The 23,355-nt window shown below is 43.6% G+C and overlaps 1 protein-coding gene across 1 annotated transcript in view; it reads left to right on the plus strand.

Moving 5' to 3' along the window:
* The first annotated feature begins 1,142 nt into the window (after nucleotides 1-1,142).
* slc6a11a (solute carrier family 6 member 11a) overlaps nucleotides 1,143-23,355 on the plus strand; it is a 42,986-nt gene continuing 20,773 nt past the window's right edge. The window contains exons 1-5 of the mRNA XM_034219186.1: nucleotides 1,143-1,387; nucleotides 3,006-3,140; nucleotides 3,227-3,367; nucleotides 3,538-3,625; nucleotides 4,481-4,613. Coding sequence (XP_034075077.1) covers nucleotides 1,222-1,387; nucleotides 3,006-3,140; nucleotides 3,227-3,367; nucleotides 3,538-3,625; nucleotides 4,481-4,613 — 663 coding nt within the window. The 5' untranslated portion in view covers nucleotides 1,143-1,221. The remainder of the gene's footprint in view (nucleotides 1,388-3,005; nucleotides 3,141-3,226; nucleotides 3,368-3,537; nucleotides 3,626-4,480; nucleotides 4,614-23,355) is intronic.

The following is a 23,355-nucleotide window of genomic DNA, read 5'->3' on the forward strand; positions in this document are numbered from 1 at the left end:
TGGGGCTGTAACCATGGCTGCTGGGGGCTGAACTGGTTCTGGAACCCTGGCCCTTTGGGCTCGTGCTGCCAACCTGGTCTTGCGACTCCTTCCTTTAGGAGCCGTTTGGAGGCTCCGTGGACCTCCAAAGGCCAGACGAGTACCAGCTAATGGCTCCTGGACAGTAGCAAACACTGGGTGAGAAGCAGGGGCTGACGCCAGACGGACCACACCAATGCGTGTGGTATCAAAACGGGAGTTGGGAGGCCTGGGGCTGTCAGGCAGGGGATAACACACCGTGAGAAAATCCAAAATCCTGCCCGATAAGAACTTAACCAAGCCTGGCTTCTCCATCGTAATCCGGCGTGCCTCTGCCAGAACAGCCTCTCGCTGCTGAACCCTGGACGCTCCCAACCATCGATACGAGCAGTCATCCAAAGCAAAGGAAAACTCCAATAGCTCCTGCTCAAAGGGATCTGCTGGGCCCATATTTATGGTCGGGTTGTAATGTTACGGGGGCTGTTACGGTGTGCAGGAAGCAGGACCCAAATGCAGATTAGAGTAACAATAATTCCTTTATTTCAAGGCTAGATATAGGCTACACAAAGACAGCACGGCACACTCACCGATGAACTGGTCATAACACAAGACAACCCGACAAAGAGAGACAGAAAACCCAGAACTTAAATACACCCAGGACTAATCACATAAACACGAGACAGGTGAGGAGGGAGGAGAAAACACAGAGGTACCAGGTGAACACAATCGGGTAATCGGGGAGGGAAACAGACAGAAAGCAAACAGGCAGGAAACGGGGGTGAACACTTTACAAAATAAAACAGGAAACCCAAAGATAGAAAAAGACAAGAAAAACACCAACACAGACAGATCCTAACATTAATAGGGTAATCTGTATTTTTTGAGTGTCTTGAAATTGGTTTTGCTTCAGGTAAAAAAGATTAATCTTCTGGTGTTCAGACTCGCTTTCAAATCCTTCAATATGTCCAAATAGGATTAGTCACACCCAATATATCACTCCTCTTTGTCGATGAGGAGCATGGTGCTTTTGTAAGAGGCAAACTTTTGCGTCATATCTAGAGGTCCCCCTTGTGGCTACAACATCTTGCAGTCTGTTAAATATCCAGCCCCATAGTCATCGGCATCAGACAATCCCAAAGCAGTCTTTCCAAAATCCCAAGGACCTATGCCACTCTCTCATAAGACCATTTCTCGCTCAGCAGCATGGCAGACTCTCTGTGCCATCTCCCTCCTAAGGCTTCTTCACAAAAAGTCACAGAGCGTGGCAAATGGGGCAGCAAAAAGGAGTTCATTCTGTCGGTGGCTGGTGCTATTATTGGACTGGGAAATGTGTGGAGATTTCCATATCTGTGCTACAAAAATGGTGGTGGTGAGTATTCCTGTTTACTACTTTCTCTCAGTTTACTAATGGTACCCCAAGCTCAGGTTTAAAAAGTGCAGTGTAGTGTCAGAACTGGCATTCAACATTTTCAAAGTCTTTCATTTTTTAATAAAAACTATAGTGAATACAAATATGATGGTACATTTTACACAAGGGTTCTTGCCTTTTAAAAATATTGACCTCAACTGTGATATAAAAAATTAAATAAATATATTGACATTTATATTTATAAATAGATGTATTATTGTGTAACTAAAAGTGTAACCACAGTTATGCAAAGTACACTACATTGTGTTTTGAGAAAAAAAACACATAATAAAAAAAGCAGAGGATGATTTTGACTGATAGCATTATTAATATTTGTTGAGGCATCATGAATATAAATATAAATGTTAATTATTTTGGCAATGTTTCATTTGCAGTGAAAACCTACTGTAATATATTGAGAGCCTTAAGTATTGGTTTAATAATTGCACAATTGAAAATACAGTGTTTGCATGGATTTGTTTTAATACATTACTTTTAGTTTGCAGTATGCAGTATTTGAAGTGTGTTGGTTTTATGTTTTTATGATTACTTACCCTGTGTATTTCAGTATCTAGAAACTCACTCTATGATTTTAATATATTATTATAATCAAACTCAGTTTTTACCCCTGTTTCAGATGCCTTCAACAGAAGTTAGTCATAACTTCTCTGGCAACATACAGGACAATGATAAACCTTATTAACCTTCAAGTTGAATGTTACAGTACAACAAATACATTTTGTTAAATGATATTTATATTAACACTTAAATAACACTAAAAGCATAGAGATGGGGAGGACAGTTAAGCACTGACTTAGCAATATATTATCTTTGTTTTAGTTGTTTAATGAAGTTGTCTTAAAGATAACTAAAGCTGATTTTCGTGTGTGGTTTTCTACTCTGCAGTGTGGTTAGGTTAAATGCAGACATTACCAGCTAATGTTATTTATTATATTTTCATAATTTGTCTTCCATCAACCCTTTCACTGGTTTGTTAACATCTTTCAAGCCTCTCTAAAAGTGTCAAGTCGTGTTACTGTGGTTGGTTATTGGCTAATGGTTACACAACCCAAAAAAAACCATTATGACATCACAAAGTGGCCAAAATCTGATCAGCTCATTTTTCAGTTTTTATATAAATGGATCAGGACAAAAGAGAGAGAATCATTTTTCCTGCAACTTTCAGAATCTCAGAGGGGACACATGTTGATCAAATAAATACATGAAAAAGTAGATTTTGCATAATAGGTGACCTTTAAACTTTCTTGTGGAGAAGACATCTGCTTTTGGCTCTTGTAAAACATGCTTAACAATAAACTAATCCTAACTACTACAACAACCCCCATGATCTCACACTACTTCATAACTCCACCAATCATCCTGTTATTGTTTTGATTTAGAGACCCCTGGTGGCATAACATTTCCCATTGAGCATTTAAAAGAGAAAAAGAACAGTTGCTTGCATCAATTAAGAGAGGAAGTCAAATATCTAAGGAGTAACAGAAATGTGAAAGAGTATGTGATTATTGTGTTCTTTGTATGTGTGCTATACCATGTTAACAGTGCTTTATTTATGCAGGTGCCTTCTTCATTCCTTACATCCTGTTCCTTGTGACCTGTGGTGTTCCTCTGTTCATACTGGAGGTATCCCTGGGCCAGTACACCAGTCAGGGAGGAATCATATGCTGGAGAATGGTCTGTCCCTTGTTGGAAGGTGAGGAATACCTTACAGGAGTAAAGCAAGTCAAGACAGAAAAACTACTGCAAAGCATTGTTGTTCACATTTTATGTTGTTTCCAGGCATAGGATACGCCAGCCAAATTATCATTTTCTATGGCTGTATCAGCTACGTTGTGATTTTAGCCTGGGCTTTTCTCTACTTGTTTGCCTCATTCTCTGCTGAGCTGCCATGGGCCACATGCAATAACACATGGAATACAGGTAAATAAAAAATGTTTTCAAGCATTAACTTGCAAATAGAAAGCACTTGCTACGATCATATTTAGTTTTCTAAACTGGTTACTGTTTTAGTATGCAACAATTCATGTAGTACTGATGTTATTGAGCAAGCATTTTCAGTGTGTGTTTAACAATACTTTGATATATTTTAGATTCTTGTGTGGTATTGAACAACTTTAACATCACTGCTAACTGGACCTCGCCTGTGAATGCATCATCGTCTATACTAGAGTTTTGGCAGTAAGTTTTTATCACAATAACATAGAACTTATTAAAAAATGATCCAAAAATATTTAAGGATAACAAGAAAATATAACTGATCTGCAGATGTGTATTTTCATTTTTGTGTGGACCAAAGCAGAGCTTTTCCAAAATGTACCATATGAGCAAGACACCTTCCACCTCTATTATGTACTTTCTTGGCCTTATATTATTCCTTGCTGGTAAAGCTCTACATAATGTAATCAATACATATACAGTATACACATATATATATGGAGATCGGCACTGAACAGTTTAACACCCTGACTCATTTCAATTAAAGTTCTTACACACTCAATCTTTCATTTATTTTTGGCTGATTAAACCTTTTGTTAGGACACTGTAGACATGTACAGACTGTTTGAAATCTCAATCCCTCTTTTGATGTTTTTAGTTGCAATGTGTTCGGGTGGGACGGTTAACACCTCACTCCCAACAAAGCTTCCCCTAAATTCACCTACAAAAGAGGTCTAATGAGCCAGAATAATTCCTAATTCCTGTGTGCTGAAGGTATGAAGACCCTTTCATTGCACATTCAAGAATGTATTTTTGAGTAGTTTGCTAAGCTCTCTAACATGAAACCTTTCATAATATACTTTTTAACTTGTCAATCAAAGACTAGTATGGAGTGACTGCATCCATTTGTGATTTCCAAATATATATATCAAAACTTATTTTAATCAACATAAAGCTGAGTGTGAACAGTGGAGCTATTTGCCATTTTATATCCCCTAACCTTTTAGGTCAGTTGGTTTGGATTGCTATAGGAACAAATAATGAGGACTGAATGGAAATGCTACCTATAATTATTTAACAGTACCCTGGTCTCTACAGACGACGAGTGCTGAATATCTCCACTGGCATAGAGGCATTGGGAAACATACAGGGGGACCTTGCTTTGTACCTTCTTCTGGCCTGGGCCCTCTGCTACTTCTGCGTCTGGAAGGGAGTGAGATCCACGGGAAAGGTAAGACCAGGGTTGGGAGGGTCACTTTAAAAATGTATTCTGTTACAATTACTGTGAAGAAATATAAAAGTTATGTAACTCTCTATTACTTTTGGATATAAATGCCAATTATATTATCATTAATTTTGACTTGAGTAAACACACCATTTCATCAATGGTTTAACCTGTTGAGCCCCGAGCCTGTTTTCCAGGTCTCAGGCTCGAAAATGACATTCCGAGAACAAATGACCATAACTTCACTTCTAAAAAGGGTAAATTAATCATCTTTTTTCTCAAAGCAATGATAAACCTGTGAGTTGGATGTAGAAGAGTCAGAATCAATATAGATTTTTTTTATTTTAAAGTAAATTCAGATTGAACATAGTAAAAAAATGTAAATTATAGTGAAAACCACACTTGAATGATGGGATCGGAGACTAAAAACTTTAGGAATCCAAACTATAACATATAATAAGCACCCTGTATCAAAATTGATGCAAAACAAGTGGCATTTGACCTTTATAGAGAGGTTTAGCAACAAACAAAAAACACTTCTTGGGTCATTTAGGTGGAAATGGGTGTATTTGTATCTCTGGCCCCCCTTCGTCGATTTTGATTATTGACATCTCTGTTTAACCGTTAGAGCCAATAGAATCCAGGGGAAGTTCCACACACGTTACCAAATAAGGAGTGAGAGTGATGCGTATCCAGAATACCCAAAACAGGAAGCTGCCATACACTCTGGTCGCTATCATTAGCAGCTAATATGAAAACTATAGGTTACTTACGTAACCCCAGTTCTCAGAGTAACATGAAGTGAGATGTCTCACTATGGGATGCGCCTCATCGCGGAGCAAACAGAAGCATCAATCTCATTACGCCAATCCTGATTGGCTGGTGATCTTGACGTCAGCGTCAGGGAATTCACCCCCTATAAGTAGCTTGCGCCACGACGCATGCATCATTCAAAATAAGCACCTCTTCTCGCTTCACCATAGCAAGGAGGGCCGTCTGGTGAGACATCTCACTTCATGTTACTCTGAGAACTGGGGTTACGTAAGTAACCTATAGTTCTCATTCATAACACTCCGTTCGATGTCTCACTATGGGAAATTGTAGCTCCCGTATTGTCAGACGAGCTTATCTCGAAAATCACCAAACCAACCAGAACTTAACAGGTAGAGCTCTGACTCAACCAGGTGCCCAGCACTGCTTGAGTCACACTGGGAGCAGAACGTCCAGCCTGTTAAGAGGCGGACAAAAGTGAGCGGCGAGGACCAGCTCGCCGCTGCACCAATGTCTTGGATGGGAGACATCCTGGACAGAGCCCAGGATGCAGCCAGACCCTGAGTCGAAAGAGCTCGCGGACCCGAGGGTGCCTGCGAACTCTGACTCATATGGGCCCCAAAGCAATTGCTTCCAGAAACCAGTGGGAGAGCCATTGCTTAGTGTGAAGTAAAAACTTCTTTGCAGCAATGTTGAGCCAATCATGAAATGAGTGAAACTGGATTCGCCTGTCAATACACTGATATTTATTGAGAGCCTGAACGGCCGGAGAGTTCACAGCATATCACAGTTCTCATGTAAGATCCCAGCAAACTCTGAAGCCTAAAAGCGCCAAGAACCCAACTATACAGACAAGAAGAGGAGGGCCCTAAAACACGCGGGTTTTCCTTTAATGCATGCCAGATGTCGAGACAAAGACTCGTTGCATTGTAAACCCACATGAGCCAAGCTTCTCCCCCACAAGACATCAGATGACCTCTTGACCTGTGTCTTCCTGAGAAGCTATGGATCACATTACAGGCAGGAATACACTTCAACCCTATTAAACAGATTCCCGAGGACAAATCACTAAACTCTATATACTTTAACAAGACCAAAATATTCCTTTACAGATCCACCCTTTTATCAATTTATGATAATCAATTAACATTAGTCTAAAGAATATTTCAGTCAATACTTAAGTCAATAAGCGTCTTCAGAGTTGTGTGGGCTCACTCACATTAATTACATCAAAAGTAGAACAAGATTGAAAACACTTCAATCACCATGACATGATACAATCAATCATAATAAAATCATCTCTCTTCAGTGTTTGGCATCATTTGTCAAAAGCACAATAATAAACACGTGAAATACAACAATATTATAGCAAAATATATGTTTCAAGAATAAGATATTTTATCATTTATCACTCAGTTAATCTCCTTCATCAAACACAAATTCTAAATCAGCTTACATCTCAAAGATTTACTTCAAGGCAATTACTTATTAAAACACAATTAGAATTTAGGATTTATAATAAATCCAATTGAGGTATAAATCAGACTTCAACTATCAATCATTATGTCATCTCAAAATCTGAAGGGAAAACTAAACAATTCTCAAAATGTTTAACAATCTGAAGAATCAAACATTTTATTGTATAACGACCTGAAAAGGAAAAAATCAAAACATCTGTTCTTTATTCAGAGCATCAACTGTAATCAACATCAAAACATCTGTTCTTTATTCAGAGCATCAACTGTAATCAACATCAAAACATCTGTTCTTACCTGGTAATGATTAAGGATAGTAACATTGTCTGTTATAATATTAGAAATATCTTATTGTTCAATACCTTATAAATCTGAAAATATCAATTAATTAATTAGTTTAGTGTGAAAGTGTAATCTGATAAAATATATTTATCACCACTATTTAACACATTGGGAATACAAAAACAATCATTAATTGTACATCTGTAATCATCTGGTCATTCAATTCAAATGTTATCTTTGTACGAGAGCTAGAAGACATGTTTTCCTCCTCTCTTTATGACACAGAATGTCTGGTGTGTAAAGGCATCCTGATACTGTAGATTAGCACTGAGGTGCTGATTGGCTCAAAACTCTTCTTCATCAGAGCGCCATATCTCAATCCCCCCCAATTGCTCTGCTTTTGTGGCTCAATTCAGTGAGCGCTTTATGATCTCCCAGTGAAACAGAGGCTCATCTGCCTGTATTCCTTCTGCTATCTGCTTGAGAGCAGTGCACCTGCCTATTCCAAGTGGCACATCCAGATGCCCCCCCCCGTGATGGGAGAGGTTATGAAAACATCTGCTCCTCCAAGAAACATGGAAACCTTGTATGACGACCTCTGAAGCCATCGCTCGTCCTGCGAGCGAAAATGAAGAAGCATCCCATCTCATCAGAAAGTTGAAGATTAGAATCCTCTCATCTCGAACGACCTCCTTGCCCGTGGATAAGTTGCTCTCTGCAGCCGCAGAGTGTGCTTTTCTCTCTGACCCTTCGCCTTCAGAGCTGTTTAACACTTGATAGGGATGTTTTCCTGAGTGCAAACAACTCAAGGTAATGGATTAGCACATTATCATTCAATTACAAAAATAGGATAGGCCCATTTCCGGTGAGGGTTGGCCTCCGCCAGGGCTGCGCTTTGTCACCAATCCTGTTTGTAATATACATGGATCGGATTTCGAGGCGTAGTCATGGGGGAGGGGGTCTGCAGTTCGGTGGACTAAGGATTGCACCACTGCTTTTTGCAGATGATGTGGTTCTAATGGCTTCATCAGTCTGCGACCTTCAGCACTCACTGGATCGGTTCGCAACCGAGTGTGAAGCAGCTGGGATGAGGATCAGCACCTCCAAATCTGAGGCCATGGTTCTCAGCAGGAAACCGATGGACTGTCCACTTCAAGTAGGGAATGAGTCCTTACCCCAAGTGAAGGAGTTCAAGTATCTCGGGGTCTTGTTCTCGAGTGAGGGAACAATGGAGCGTGAGATGGGCCGGAGAATCGGAGCAGCGGGAGCGGTACTGCAGTCGCTTTACCGCACCGTTGTGACGAAAAGGGAGCTGAGCCAGAAGGCAAAGCTCTCTGTCTACCGGGCCATTTTCGTTCCTACCCTCACCTATGGTCATGAAGGATGGGTCATGACCGAAAGAACGAGATCGCGGATACAAGCGGCCGAGATGGGTTTTCTCCGCAGGGTGGCTGGTGTCTCCCTTAGGGATAAGGTGAGAAGTTCGGTCATCAGGGAGGGACTCGGAGTTGAGCCGCTCCTCCTTCGCGTCGAAAGGAGCCAGTTGAGGTGGTTCGGGCACCTAGTTAGGATGCCACCTGGGCGCCTCTCTAGGGAGGTGTTCCAGGCACGTCCAGCTGGGAAGAGACCAAGGGGTAGACCTAGGACCAGGTGGAGGGATTATATCTCTTCGCTGGCCTGGGAGCGCCTTGGGATCCCCCAGTCAGAGCTGGTTGATGTCGCCAGGGAAAAGAAAGTTTGGGGCTCTCTGCTGGAACTGCTACCCCCGCGACCCGACCACGGATAAGCGGAAGAAGATGGATGGATGGATGGAGGATAGGCCCCCTCAGAATGATTTGGGAGCCTTCCTGAGACATGCACATTATAAATGTAAGGTTTGTGTTAGTCATTTAACATGCAAGAATCATATACTCATCAGTCCAAAGCAGAGAAATGTTATTTTAAGTTAAATGTGAGCTAGTCCCTGTGGAATAACCCTTTCTCAATGATTATAAATGTTATATTAATTCACCATTTACCGTTTGATCAAGGATTAGTTTATCAGAAGTACATTTCCTCTTCCATAAAACATAGGTTTGAGAAATGAATGTTCCAATATGAAATCAATTGCTCAATTTCTCAATATAATTTGACTCTTCCCCTCTTTTCTTACATATTGTCACATATGAAATAATAACTTAGGAGTCTATTTAAGCATGGTATTGTCTATATAAGCTATTAATCGAGAAAACTCAGAGTCAGTATGCAACTCGCAAATATCTCTCCTCCTTCCTATCCCTCTTTACTCACTTTCCCATCTCTTTCTCTCTTATTTCTGTTAGATATGAAGGAAAAAACATACAAGTCCATGTAAGCATCTGAGTTACCACCGTTACCAAACGGTGTACCGCGGCACACTGGTGTGCCGTGAGGCAAGTCCGGGTGTGCCGTGGGATTTTGTGACAACCATACATTATTTTTTCAATATACAACTACACAAAAATAATCATTTATTTTTTAATTTACTATATCAGTACTTTGTAGGTTTATGTACGTAATCTGCGCGACTTGCGCGTCCACATCTCCACGTGCAGTGCTGCATAAACATGGCTGAGTCAGCGATAACTATCGAGGGGTGGAGGTATGCCCATTATTTTTATATCACGCAGTCTATTCTTCTTCTCTGTCTTCCGGTTGTTGCCTGTATTAAATGACAAATACACACTACCGCCATGGATTTGATATGAACGAGGCGGCAGTTAGCAGCTAGCGGCTAGCTAGTAATGATCTAGTGATATCGGTAATATTAACTCCATTTAATACAACATTTACGGTACAAGATTCAATCATACAGCCCATGTAGTATGACAATGAATTACAGCAAACATGTGCAATATATCCATTATTACAGCTCCGTGGGATCAGTAGCGTGGCGTGGGGAAAATGTAGGGGAAGCCCATTTTTTGGGTCGGGGGGTGGTCAATAACGTAACCAGATGAGTGATTACAGCGCCCGGTATCATTTGACACACATTTGTATCACACAGATGCAGGACTTGCACACGCCTGTTATCTAACCGAAAGGTCCGCACGCACTCTCCAGCTGAAACTCTCTCCTTATTAATTTAAGCATTTTACTTATTAATGTATGCAGACAATCACACAATCTATGTGATTTTTGGATTTACCGTGCCTCTCAATTGCCCGTGACAGGTTGGCAAGGTCGATGAATCCTGAAGTTGCCCAAGGATTGTTCAGGGAGCACGAATCCTTGTCAAAAAGAAGACATGTCCAGCAAATTAGACGCTGAAGTTTAGCGCTTCCAGTTAGCCACTCCGTGCGGACATAATTGTCCTCATTGAACGTCCGATTCTCTCCCTTTTTCCTCTGCGTACACAGCTCGAGTGCGGGCATTGGCCTGTCATCTGATTTAATTTGTAGTTGCTGCTGTAGCGGAAGTTTAGTAAAGTTATGTTTGATTAAGTACGCCAAATCTCCACCCTCCATAATACTTCATTTGCTTGATAATTTCTAACGGCGGTGATGACAGTTACAGTATTAAAACTGATGTTGATGTGATTTGATTGGATGGCAGTGTCCAATCAAATCGCCAGCCGCCAGCCGCCTCTGAAGGGAAGCAAGAGGCGGCTAGCTTCCCTTGGCATGGCCCTGACCAATCACAGGTTGGCAGGGGCATCACGTGGGCCTCATCTGATTGGTCAATCCCTCCATTTTTTTTCACCAAGGGAAGCTAGATTCGGCTGGCCTCCTCTCGCAACAGTGAGTGCAATCTACTGTTTCACCATAACATCTAGAGGGGCGCTGTTTGTTTCACTCTTTGTAAAATACTCAATGAGAATGGGGGAGAGACGGGCCGGCAGCAACACACAGCAAAGGAGAATTATCGAAACAAAACAAAGTGTTTGTATTTATTTATTTAAATTATAACTACAATCCGAAAAAACAGGGGAAGCCTGGCTTCCCTTGGCCTCCGGGAGAAAACGCCACTGCGTGGGATGGCAGTAAGACGATATGGATCCGTTCCCATTGTGCATCCATGGGTAAAGATAAACGCAACTCACATTGGTTCCTCATACAGCATCTCTGTAAACTACGTGTATTCACTGAATTTCACTCTCTGCCTTTAACGCTCGTTGTAGCTCCAAAAACTCCAGCCAGAGCCTGGCTCCAGCACCCTCCCTGTGAGCACAGTGTGCTCTGATTGGTCGGGACACGTAACATGAACGTGCCGGGCTGCGCGGTCCCGTGGATTAGATGCGCGTTCATAATGCAGAGGGAAATAACTCCCAGAATAACGTTATTAGCAAATGTTTTACAACTTGAGGAACGAATGTTTTTTAATAAGGGCTATACAAGTGTTCATACTGGGTAGTTTATTTAGTTAAAAAAATTATCCAACGAGTTACAGACCACTCTTTCCCCATGTAAGTCAATGGGGAAAGTGTTTCCGGGCCTGGCAACCAAACCGGAAGTGTAGTACCGCCGTTTGGCCAGCACGAATATTTTCATCTGAGTCCGGCGCACTACCTGGGGGCTTGACTACCGCCGCCTGCTGGTAAGGAAAGTTATTGCCACTCACGCATGCGCAGTTTGTACGTGCTCGGCGAGGAAAGTAACGAGTAAAGTACCGAGTTACTTTATGTAGATAGTAACGAAGTAGTGTAATATATTACATTTGTTTTTAAAGTAATACATTTATAATTTGTAGTTCCGGACCATGGACAATGCAGCTTCCTTGCATTGACAGTTGTCTGTGCTGAATTTCTGCTGAGTTTCTTTTGCCTCATTTTCTATTTTGTGACCTGTCTGGTGTAAATGAGTGTGTTGCTGGTTTGATGAAGGCTAATTTGATAAAGTTTCAAATTAATTTCGGAAATATTTCGTAATATAGTTGTCTTTGTCAAATTTTATTTGGCATTAGTAAATAATTATGCACATTTACAGATACTTTACATAATATGAGTGATAACACATGTTATAAGGGCTATCTTTTCACAATAGGTGTGCCTTGAGATTTTTTTACTTGTCCTTTGGTGTGCCTTGGGCACAACAAAGTTTGGGAACCACTGGCATAAATGATAGTGGGCGTCTGAGGGTGTCATTACTGAGAAATGTCAAAGAAATTCAAAACCTTACATTTTAAAACAGGTTTGCATTCCTCCACTTAAGGTGACGTTATCATTGGAAACAATAAAAACGAACTATTTTGATGTAGAATCGTTAGAGCAGAACAAAATGGTTGTATTGTAGCCTGAGTTCCGTGCAGCCCTAGTTTCAACAGGTGTAAACATGGTCCATATAATGTGAATACATGCAGATGTAGACAGTAAGAGGCCCCTGACAGGCCTATTTGTTAAAATAGTAGGGGCTCTTCACTCTGCATAGCAGTATGAACAGCCTTAAAAAACAAACAACCCACTCCGTGGTAACGAGAGTCATATTTCTGACCCATATGCCCTAAGTGAAGCCGTTAGTCTCATCTAACTGACCCAAGGGTTGGTGCTGGTGTGACAGTTCCAAGTGTTCAGAGCAGACTTCCAGCTTCCAGTTCATGGCTCGGTGGGGGGGAGCAGACCCACGTGAGACAGTGTCAATGGCTGTATTGTTCAGTGTGAGGAGCGTCATTCTCTCTGGGAGCAGGAAATGGTGTCCATTCTCGGACCAAACCATTAATGTCATGTAGAGCAGCCATAGCATCTCTGTGACTGCACTCAGCCGGACTGTAGCAGGGTAGAACTGGGTGACTCTTAGTGAAGCTGTCCAACGCCATTAGACAAAATGGAACCACGTGCTAACAAAAGGACACAGGGTCATCAATGTCTCTCTTTACCATTGGCCTAATCATAAACAAATTAGTGGGAAAAATGTGGAACACTAATCCATCATGTGGAATGTTGAGTTAATTTAAATAATTACTTATGGGTTGAAATCAAATTAACATTAACATTAGAACCAAAGTCAGTTAACAAATTGGACTTGCACAGATCAGTAATCAATACACCATTTTTCCAGCTCCGTGATGAAAACGATAACAGGCAGGGATGCAAACTTGTCATATTTTGGGGAAATTTGCCGTTTTGAATCCAAAATAGGTCGTTTGTGTGATTCATGTTGATCTGCAATAAAATATTATTGGGGTATGGGCAGGGTTGCTAACTTTGGGTACCTGGCTGGAGTGAGATTTTGATATCATGGGTTTAATCAGTGGCGGGCCGTGCATTTCACACCTAGGCCTTCAGTGATGTCCGACACAGTCCTACCTGAATTATTGTTTGTGGACAGGTGGTAATGCAAGTCTGTGTTGTTCTCAGCAAGCAAAGAAAGAAGCTCCACGTAGTTTCCTCTGTTTCTGGACTCTGCGCTTTCATCATGTCCCCTAAATGAAAGTTCCTGTTTACCCAAAAACAGGACACAATCAATCAGTCTTTTCAATATTTCCCTATTTTTGTTCACCCTTTCGTTGTGGAGCTACGTTTCCCGTCGCACTTGTTCGTTGAGCTGTAGATCCACTCGGGTGTCCCCAAAGGTTTTCAAAAGCACCATTGCTTGTAAGTGCCCAGCCGTGCTTTGGTGTCTCGTTGCTGCCTTGGTTAGACAACTCAAGTTTGCAAATCCAGTGTGGCTCCAAACACCAAATCGATCATTTGCAAATAGCAGGCATTCCCAGCAGTACAATTTGCAGTGCCTCTCGGAGGCTGTGAGCCAGGGGTACCGCTCGTAGTTAGTGATTTGAAAGTGGCGGACAAACCCTTTTCCCCGCTGTGATAGGCTCGCTAGCGTCGGGGTTGGCCGTTCTCTTCTCACAATGTCTAGCTTTTCTTGAAAAGTTCGTCTTGAAAATGGCGTTGTAATTATATCTGCGACCAAATCGATCTCTTCTCCTTCAGCCATTGTGGGTTGAAAAAAAACAGCTTGTAGAAATCTACACAAATTAGCTCGTTCAAATTCAAGTTCAGTTTGCTAGCTCTACATAGCTCTGCCTCTCAATAGTGCGTATCCAATCAAAAGACGTGCACGTGCTGACGTCATCGTACGCCTGCTAGCTGGCCCGTTGTCGCCAACTCAAAATCTGATTGGTTAACGCCACAGTTTTTTTCCCGTTCACTTTAAGCTACAGGCGCCCGCACTGTTGATTCTGAAGGCCTAAGGGCAGATTTCTTGGACCCTGGCAACACATTATGGCTGAAATATGATTGGATAAAAGCTCTAACATAAAGGCCAGCCCTCCAAATCTTGTTCTGAGGCTGGAAGCAGCGCAACCAAGAGGAAAGCTATGAAATGAAAAGAATAGACTATGGGGAATAATTTAATACATATTTGTGGAAAAAATATATCAAAATTAAATTTATATTCTGATGATGTTTAGGCCAGCAGAGAAGGCCTTGCTGGCCCTGACGGCCCACCACTGGGTTTAATTACACACATGCGCACGAAGCGACTGCTATCGTGTCCGTAGCGGGACCTTAGCATATATTTAGGATATATATATATAATATATATATACAAATACACAATATTGGACACAGACTATAAAGGGCACACAGTTTCATTCACTAATGAAAGTCAAACACATGTTTGTTTCCACTGTTTTATTGTGTGCCTGTCGCGATAAGCAACTAATTGACTTATCGGCTCCCGAGTATTTGTGTTAGATAATCTATGGTAGGGCTAACCCATACAGTGGTGGGGCTCAAATCAGTATTTGAAATGTAATTACATACACGCTATATCGCCCCCTTGTCAGTGAAACGCCACGCGTGAGGTTTAGAATATTTCCCTGTCTCAATCCAAATTGAACTGTATGAAATTAAAATAAAATAAAAACATTTGTCTTGTAGTAAATAAAAAGGCGACCTGGAGCCAATCCTGCCATTTCCTCACAAGTGAAAGAGTTCACATGCTGAAAACCCAACCCCCGCAGGGGGTCTGGGGGGATTCTCCCCCAGGAGATTTTTGAAATACTAACATAAAATACACATTCTCTCTTGAGATGAAAAAAATAAATCCATCTATTACTGCACGACATATTTAAATGAAGCTGAACCTGCTGCTCCTCACAGAGGGACGAGTCTGTTTGAATTACTTTACATTTTTGGATACGGGTGGATCGCCCCCCCTTGTTCTGTGTGTCAAAATGGAAGATAGCCCACACACCTGTCAATCATCAAACCGTGGGGTCTTATTTCATTATGTGATGATTTCTATCAACACGTAATGTTGTATCGATGTATATAGAGATGTACTACCGCAAAAGTATTCCCCGTCGGGACTTCCTGCAACAACACCACGCCGTTATAATACAGTGCTGAGAATGAACGCACTCTTGAACGCCGTTATGTACAGCGCTGAGAATGAACGCGTTCTCAATTACGTTCATCTAGCGGAAATACAGTACGTTCAGTTCACGTTCGCCCAAAATATGAACGCGTTCATGTACATTACTGCCTACGGATGTGTTCGTTAATATTAGCTGTGTGGTCCGGAGTGACTGTGGCACAGACTGGACCGCTGGAGAACAGCTGTTAGAACGGGGTGTTCAGAGCAGAGCTCCCTGTCGGAGAGGCAGAGCTTGAAGCGAACTGAAAATGTTCCTGGCTAACGTTAGCTTAGGTACTCAGATCTTGTTCTTGAGTAAACGTAGAAGTACCAGAGTGTAGGAATACTATGTTACAGTAAAAGTACTGCATTCAAAATGTTACTCAAGTAAAAGTATAAAGGTATTTGTCATCAAAATATAGTGAAAATAGCGACAGTAGAAGTAGTCACTGTGCAGATTGGTTTATTTCAGAATACTATATATGATATGTTTTATAATGATTGATCATGAAAGTGTTCTCAAAGCTGGTGAAGGTGCAGCTAGTTTGAATGACTTTGTATACTGCAGGGTAGCTGGTGGATTTACTCCAGGTGGAACTAAAGTCTGATTCAACACTTGATTAGATTTCACATCATTCATCCAGATCTGAAAGTAACTAAAAGGTATTAATACATGTAGTGGAGTAGAAATACACCATGTACCACTGAACTGTAGTGGAGCGGATGGCTAAAATGGCAAAACATTTAAATACTCAAATAAAATACCAGTATCTCAAAATTGTGCCCAAGTATAGTACTTGTTAAGTTTATGAACTTAGTTACACCAGTGGCTATGCAGATAGAAAGACTAAGCCATGCACAGAGGCATGAAAATACATTTTGAAAATGCTCAACAGTACTGGCAAAATTATAAACTGACTGCTGCAATTAGATGTTCCTCTTTGTGCTGTGGTCATAAAACCCCCAATGGGTCGCGCCGTGGTCTGCTTCAGATTATCTTCTCCTTCCAGAGGTCACGCCTGTCTCTGACCCCGTGTCTTGCGTTTTATTTTATTTTCTTCTTCTGCAGCACCAAGCAGAGTATAGAAAAGGATGTTGAACTATATTTAAAACTGTAATTGAACTTCAACTCATATCCATTATCTGATTCCAGTGGCCAGTTGGAAACAGATAATGACAAAGTTTTCATTTTGCATCAATCGTGCAAAAAAAGTTCAATCACCATTATGTCTGAGTCTTGTCTTATCTGCTTTGTTTCGGAATGTGTTCAATACATTAGGTTATTTTATTTTCATTATTACCATACAATACATAGATTAAGAATAAATGAAACAAATAATACAACATTGACCTATTTGAGCAGACAGATGACCCGCAGTGATGCCTCTGAGGTTCCCGGGTGTAAAACAGAGGCTTTTTTGCTATTTATTTTCCTTTTGCGGAAATTTAGATTCATTTTACCTTGGCTGTGGACTGATTCATTTATTAGTTGTTAGAAAGCATGCACAAGACGGCAGGTATACAAACAAACACGAAACAATTATACAAACAAACATGAACCCGCAACAAATATCAGATGACAGCTAAACTCATCCAGTTTAATTTTAATCCGAATTAGGGAAACTTCAGCGGGGGTAGGGAAATATCAGTACTTATTTTTATTTATTTATTTATTTTTATTTGTTATTATTATTTTTTTTTTTTAAACAACATCCAATTCAATAATCCGTAAATTTATTAAACACAGTGTGAATGTAATATTCTGCCACCACCCTTCCCATTTAATAGCTCAATTTAGTTCTTGAGCTTATGGTGTGATTAACAGAAAATACAAGTCTGTGTTGTTAAACATTCCTTGTGTGCCGTTCACCACAGGGGTGAGGGGAATTCTGTTGATGAGCAATAAACTACCTTATTCTCAATCAAAACCACTATGCAAATGTAGTGGTAAAACTGCTCAACCGACCGAGAGCAGAGATATTAATTAATTTAATTAATTCTAAGAACGGAATCTGCTGAAGAGTAATAACCACATTATTCTCAATCAACAACCACTATGCTAATTTAGTGGTGCTCTGCCCTCCCCGATCCGGAGAGCAGAGACTTTTAATGAATTCAGTACCCTTTATTTTAACACCAGCCAAATTCAACAACCCCTCAGTTTATGAAACACAGCGTGACGTAATATTTCGTATCACGTTTCCCGTTAATAATAGTTCTGTTTAGTTCCAAAACTCATAATGGTGCGATTTAAGAAGATACGACACTGTGCTTTGTTTATCCTCGTGTGTGCTGCTCCCCACAGGGGGGGGGGGGGAGGGGAATTACCCACACCCTGCACCTGCAGCAGCAACAGGAAAATTTCGAGGCGAGTTGATTTAACTAGTTAAACCGTTGAAATCTCCAGAATTCGGCGATTCGTTTCAGTACAAATCTTTACATTGCTTTTAAACCGAAGTTCCACATTACTGATGCCCTCTTTAAGGTCTCTCCGAATATTTGCCGTGCACACACACAGAGGAAACCAAAAATATTGCATCTATCTGTTCCACAGGTAATTTTTATACCGTCAATCACAGAGTCTGGCGAGGCAATGTCAAAATATAGATTTGAAATTACACTCACCAGCTCGACGATTTGTTGGTAACCGTTCGCGACGCCAATTGTGAAGTAAAAAGTTCTTTGCAGCAATGTTGAGCCAATCATGAAATGAGTGAAACTGGATTCGCCTGTCAATACACTGATATTTATTGAGAGCCTGAACGGCCGGAGAGTTCACAGCATATCACAGTTCTCATGTAAGATCCCAACAAACTCTGAAGCCTAAAAGCGCCAAGAACCCAACTATACAGACAAGAAGAGGAGGGCCCTAAAACACGCGGGTTTTCCTTTAATGCATGCCAGATGTCGAGACAAAGACTCGTTGCATTGTAAACCCACATGAGCCAAGCTTCTCCCCCACAAGACATCAGATGACCTCTTGACCTGTGTCTTCCTGAGAAGCTATGGATCACATTACAGGCAGGAATACACTTCAACCCTATTAAACAGATTCCCGAGGACAAATCACTAAACTCTATATACTTTAACAAGACCAAAATATTCCTTTACACTTAGTAACAGGGTTGCCCTTATAAGGGTTAGCCCAGGACACAAGGGGTTGGTCATTATGACGAAGCACCCTTGATCTGTCCCTGTACGTGCGTAAAGCACGGGCTGGACACGGCAAATCCGGCCGCTGTTCCCCAGAGGAATACAGTGGTGGGGAGGATGCCTCAATGACGAAATGTGGTACCTGAACCAACCGCCTTAAGATAAAGGTAGGGTTGGGCTTCAACCACACTCTGTTTGCCCTGGGGCAAACTGAGTGCATGAAGACTGTACAGATAGCGCATGAGTGCCACTGGCTCGCTTGGCAGCTGCCAGGGTCAGCTTCATGTCACACTGTATTCAGATTGTACCACTCACGGGCCAGGCCCATAGAGCCAAGCGCTCTGGGTGTGGGTGAAAGATCGCCCCCCCCCGCTTGGGACAGTATGTCCCTGCGTAGTGGGAGCTGCCATGGCTGCCCGCACAGCAGCTGATATATCTCCGCTGACCAGTACATAGCTGGCCAGTGCGGAGCTATCAGGATAAGTGTGTGGCGTTGCTCTCTCACTCTGGCCAGAGTTGGGGGTATCAGAGCCAGGGGTGGGAACGCGTACAGAAGGCCCGGGGGCCAATCGTGCGTGAGTGCATCCACGCCTAACGGTGCATTTAGATCGCGCATCGAAAAGAACAGCTGACACTGAGCGTTGTCTTTCGATGCGAACAGATCCACCGCGGCTCTGCCGTAACGCACCCACAGCTGGCTCACAATCCTTGGATGTAGAGTCCAGTCTGCATAAAGTGGTATACCTCTGGACAGTAGATCTGCCCCGAGGTTCATCACTCCCGGTACGTGCGTCGCTCTCAGAGAGAGGAGACGTCTACCGCTCCATAGGATCAGTTTGCGCGCCAGTGTGTGTAACTGGAGAGAACGCAAACCCCCTTGGCGGTTAATATACGATATTGTGGTCGTATTGTCTGTCCTCACGAGGACGTGATGTCCCCTGAGGAAAGGCAGAAAGCGTTTTAGGGTGAGAAACACCGCTAAAAGCTCCAGGTAATTTATGTGCGCCCGCTGGAGGTCTCTGCTCCAGAGACCCCTCACCGGGCAACCTTCATAAATACCTCCCCAACCTGTCAGACATGCGTCCGTGGTGACCACTTTCCGTGAAAGGACAGCACCCATAGGCACACCTCGTACTAGAAAAGTCGGGTGCAGCCAGTGGCGCAGTGCCATTACGCATTTCACAGTAACCATAACTCTCCGCGCGCCATGGCGCGGGGTTTAGTTTTAGGGCGGCCACCCAGCGCTGAAACTCCTTCATGTGTAAGCGTCCCAGTCGTACGACCAGGATGGCTGATGCCATGAGCCCCAGCAATCGCAGGCATGATCTGAAGAGAACATGTTTGCGCAGCTGGAAAAGAGCGAGACAAGCTCTGAAAGCTTTCACTCTTTCCGCTGACAAGCGAGCTGAAAAGGGCACCGAGTTCAGGCGTAAACCCAGGAAGAGTATAGTCTGCGCGGGGCACAACATGCTCTTCTCTGTGTTTATTATGAAACCCAGGTTGAGCAGGTGCTTTACGAGGACATTTGTCTGCGTAACAGCCTCCTGCTCCGACTGTGCGAGAAGCAGCCAGTCGTCCAGGTAGGTCGCCAGGCGAATACCCTGTTGTCTTAACGGGGCTATCGCGGCTTCCGTACATCGTACAAACACCCTTGGACTGAGAGACAGACCGAAGGGGAGTACTCTGTATTCATAACAGATCCCCTGAAATGCGAATCCCAGATATTTCCTGTGTGGGTAATATACTGGGATGTACGCATCTTTCAGGTCGACTGATGTAAACCAGTCGTCTTGTCTTATGAGCCGCAGCAGAGATGTGTGAGTGAGTATTCTGAACTTATATCTTTTTAGATATTTGTTCAGAGCCCTTAAATCAAGTATTGGCCGAATTCCGTTCCCTCCCCGTTTGGGAACGAGGAAGTACTTGGAATAGAAGCCGCCCTGACTCTGCTCGGCGGGTACAATAGATATAGCCCTCTTTTATAGGAGTGAGAGAATCTCTCTCTCCAGAATATGGGCTGACTCTCCTCAGGCCTGCGAATGCAGAATGCCCGAGAAGCGAGGGAGGGGTGACGGTGACTTGGAGTCTGTAGCTCCGTGTAACTGTCTTGAGAAACCCAAGCAGATGTCGTGAGCATCTCCCGCTGTATGCTCCTTAGAGCCAGCTGAGATGTCACGTCTCTTCCCCTCTGAGTCTCTATTTGTTGTGTTATGGGGCCCTCCAGTGTCTGAGCACTGTGGTGCCCCATTTCGACAATCCCCACCGACACAGCGCATGCGCGTGGCGGTGGTGCCCTTACGGCTCCAGCCGGCACTGCGCATGCGCGTGACGGTGGTGCCTTCACAACACCAGCCGGCACTGCGCATGACGGTGGTGCCTTTACAGCTCCAGCCGACACTGCGCATGCGCGTGGCGGTGGTGCCCTTACGGCTCCAGCCGGCACTGCGCATGCGCGTGACGGTGGTGCCTTTACAGCTCCAGCCGGCACTGCGCATGCGCGTGACGGTGGTGCCTTTACGGCTCCAGCCGACACTGCGCATGCGCGTGACGGTGGTGCCTTCACGACCCCAGCCGGCACTGCGCATGCGCGTGACGGTGGTGCCTTTACAGCTCCAGCCGGCACTGCGCATGTGCGTGACGGTGGTGCCTTCACGACCCCAGCCGGCACTGCGCATGCGCGTGACGGTGGTGTCTTTACAGCTCCAGCCGGCACTGCGCATGTGCGTGACGGTGGTGCCTTCACGACCCCAGCCGGCACTGCGCATGCGCGTGACGGTGGTGCCTTTACAGTCCCAGCCGGCACTGCGCATGCGCGTGACGGTGGTGCCTTTACAGCCCCAGCCGGCACTGCGCATGCGCGTGACGGTGGTGCCTTCACAGACCCGTCAATTGTCCGCCCTTTGAGAGAGGCCGTAGCTGCTCTCAGAAGGGGAACAGTTGACGGACTGTTTATTGTTTTTCTTTTCATTTTCGAGCTGCGCCCTTGGCTCGAAGCCTGGATGCGTCAGCGGAAAATGTTTTATGACAGAAAAATCAATAAGTGTGTGACATGTGTTTACGCGTACTTGAGGATGGTGTTGAGGCATTTCTCGAGGCGGCGGGAACACATTTAGAGCTGGGGAACCGTAGACTTCCAGCTCTGTCACAGAGGGGAGAAGGAGGGGCTGTCACGCCGCTCGCTTCTTCTTCCTCGACTGCTGGCCGAAATTCTGGGTTGGCTGCGCCTGGGCTGCAGCCGGAACCGGAGATTTTCTAGGCCAGCTCGCCCTCGTCCCCTGCCTGGGCTGGGGACTCGGGGCGGACTGCGATCTCTGCGTTTTCGGTATTTTGAACCGAGCAGGGTTCGGAGCAGCTTGGACGAAGGGCTGCCGCTGCGAAGGCAGCGGCTGGGCCCTTCGAGGGAGGCAGAGGTGGAGGGCCTCGTCCTCCTTCTTTTTCGACTTGCATCTCCTCTGCATGGAGGCATGAGCGGAGCCGAAAATCCCCTCGGGAACGATGGGCATGTCAAGCACATCCTCCTTTTCCCGGTCTGGGAGGTTGGTGAGGTTGAGCCATCTAGCTCTTTCCTGCACCACCATGATCCCCATTGTTTTGCCCGTGGCCTGGACGGCGCAGCGTTGGACACGGAGACAAATGTCTGTGACCGCGGCCAACTCATCCAGAACGGCCGGTCCAGGATTACTCAACATATCCTCACAGAGCTCCGCTTGGTATGCGGCAGTGGCGAGCCGTGACTTTTATACCTAGGCCCTCTGACCCCCCCTTCCCTCGAAAAAAAAGAAAATATATTACGTCTCAACGTAGACTTCAGCGGAATATCAAAACAGTGGTCCGGGGTGCAAAACGCATCAATGACAGCGACCCTCTACCACACAAAACAACATCATTTATATAAACAAAGCAATTACAAATGAATTAAGTCGGCACGGCGGCCCGCATTGAAAATGACTTAGGCCTACCTTTGATGATCAAATCACTGAAACACAAAGTCCATCCTCCTGTCCTTTTGGATGAAGCACTTGCGGGTCATTCAGCTGATCCTTTGCCACTCCAGTTTATCATTGTAACTACTCGGTTAATAATTTCGCAACGATGTCATCACTATCACTGAAGTGAGCCATCATGAACGAACTTATGCTAATCATAAATCTATCGATCATAAATCTATCGTTTGGATTTATGATTAAAAAATAATAAAAGTAGGATAGACATGTGGATATTATCCGGCTGAACACAACGTGCATTTATCTAACAAGTTCGTTTTCCACAGACCTTATTTCGAGCTATTTTCCAAAATCCTATGGAGAAATCCCGTTGCTTTCTGTCGAGGGAATCCGAGCGCAGCTTACTTCCGGGTTTTAGGACGCGTCACTGCACCACTTGCATAGACCATTATACATCCTACATAATTATTATACATCCATGCATAGACCTCACAGCGGGCGGAACCTGTCATAAAGTCCGCGAAAATAAAGCCCGCCCATTTAGAGGGAAGATATGATTGGTCAATTGTACTGTCATTTGACATTACTCTCTCGTTGAGTTACTATAGCGGGCCCTCTGTGAATGTAGAGAGGGACCAACAAGCTCTCCCGTCTTCACATAACTCGCAGAGACTGCATTTAACCCTTCACATTCCAACAGAAACTGAACAGGCAGATTCGAAGGATTTATTTCTTTGGAAATATTATTTTATATACAATTAAATCAAGTTATTTTGGTAAAATGAATGAAAAATGTAACAACAAAAAA

This window comes from Gymnodraco acuticeps, unplaced genomic scaffold (assembly GCF_902827175.1).
Source record: "Gymnodraco acuticeps unplaced genomic scaffold, fGymAcu1.1, whole genome shotgun sequence".
Taxonomy (NCBI): Eukaryota; Metazoa; Chordata; class Actinopteri; order Perciformes; family Bathydraconidae; genus Gymnodraco; species Gymnodraco acuticeps.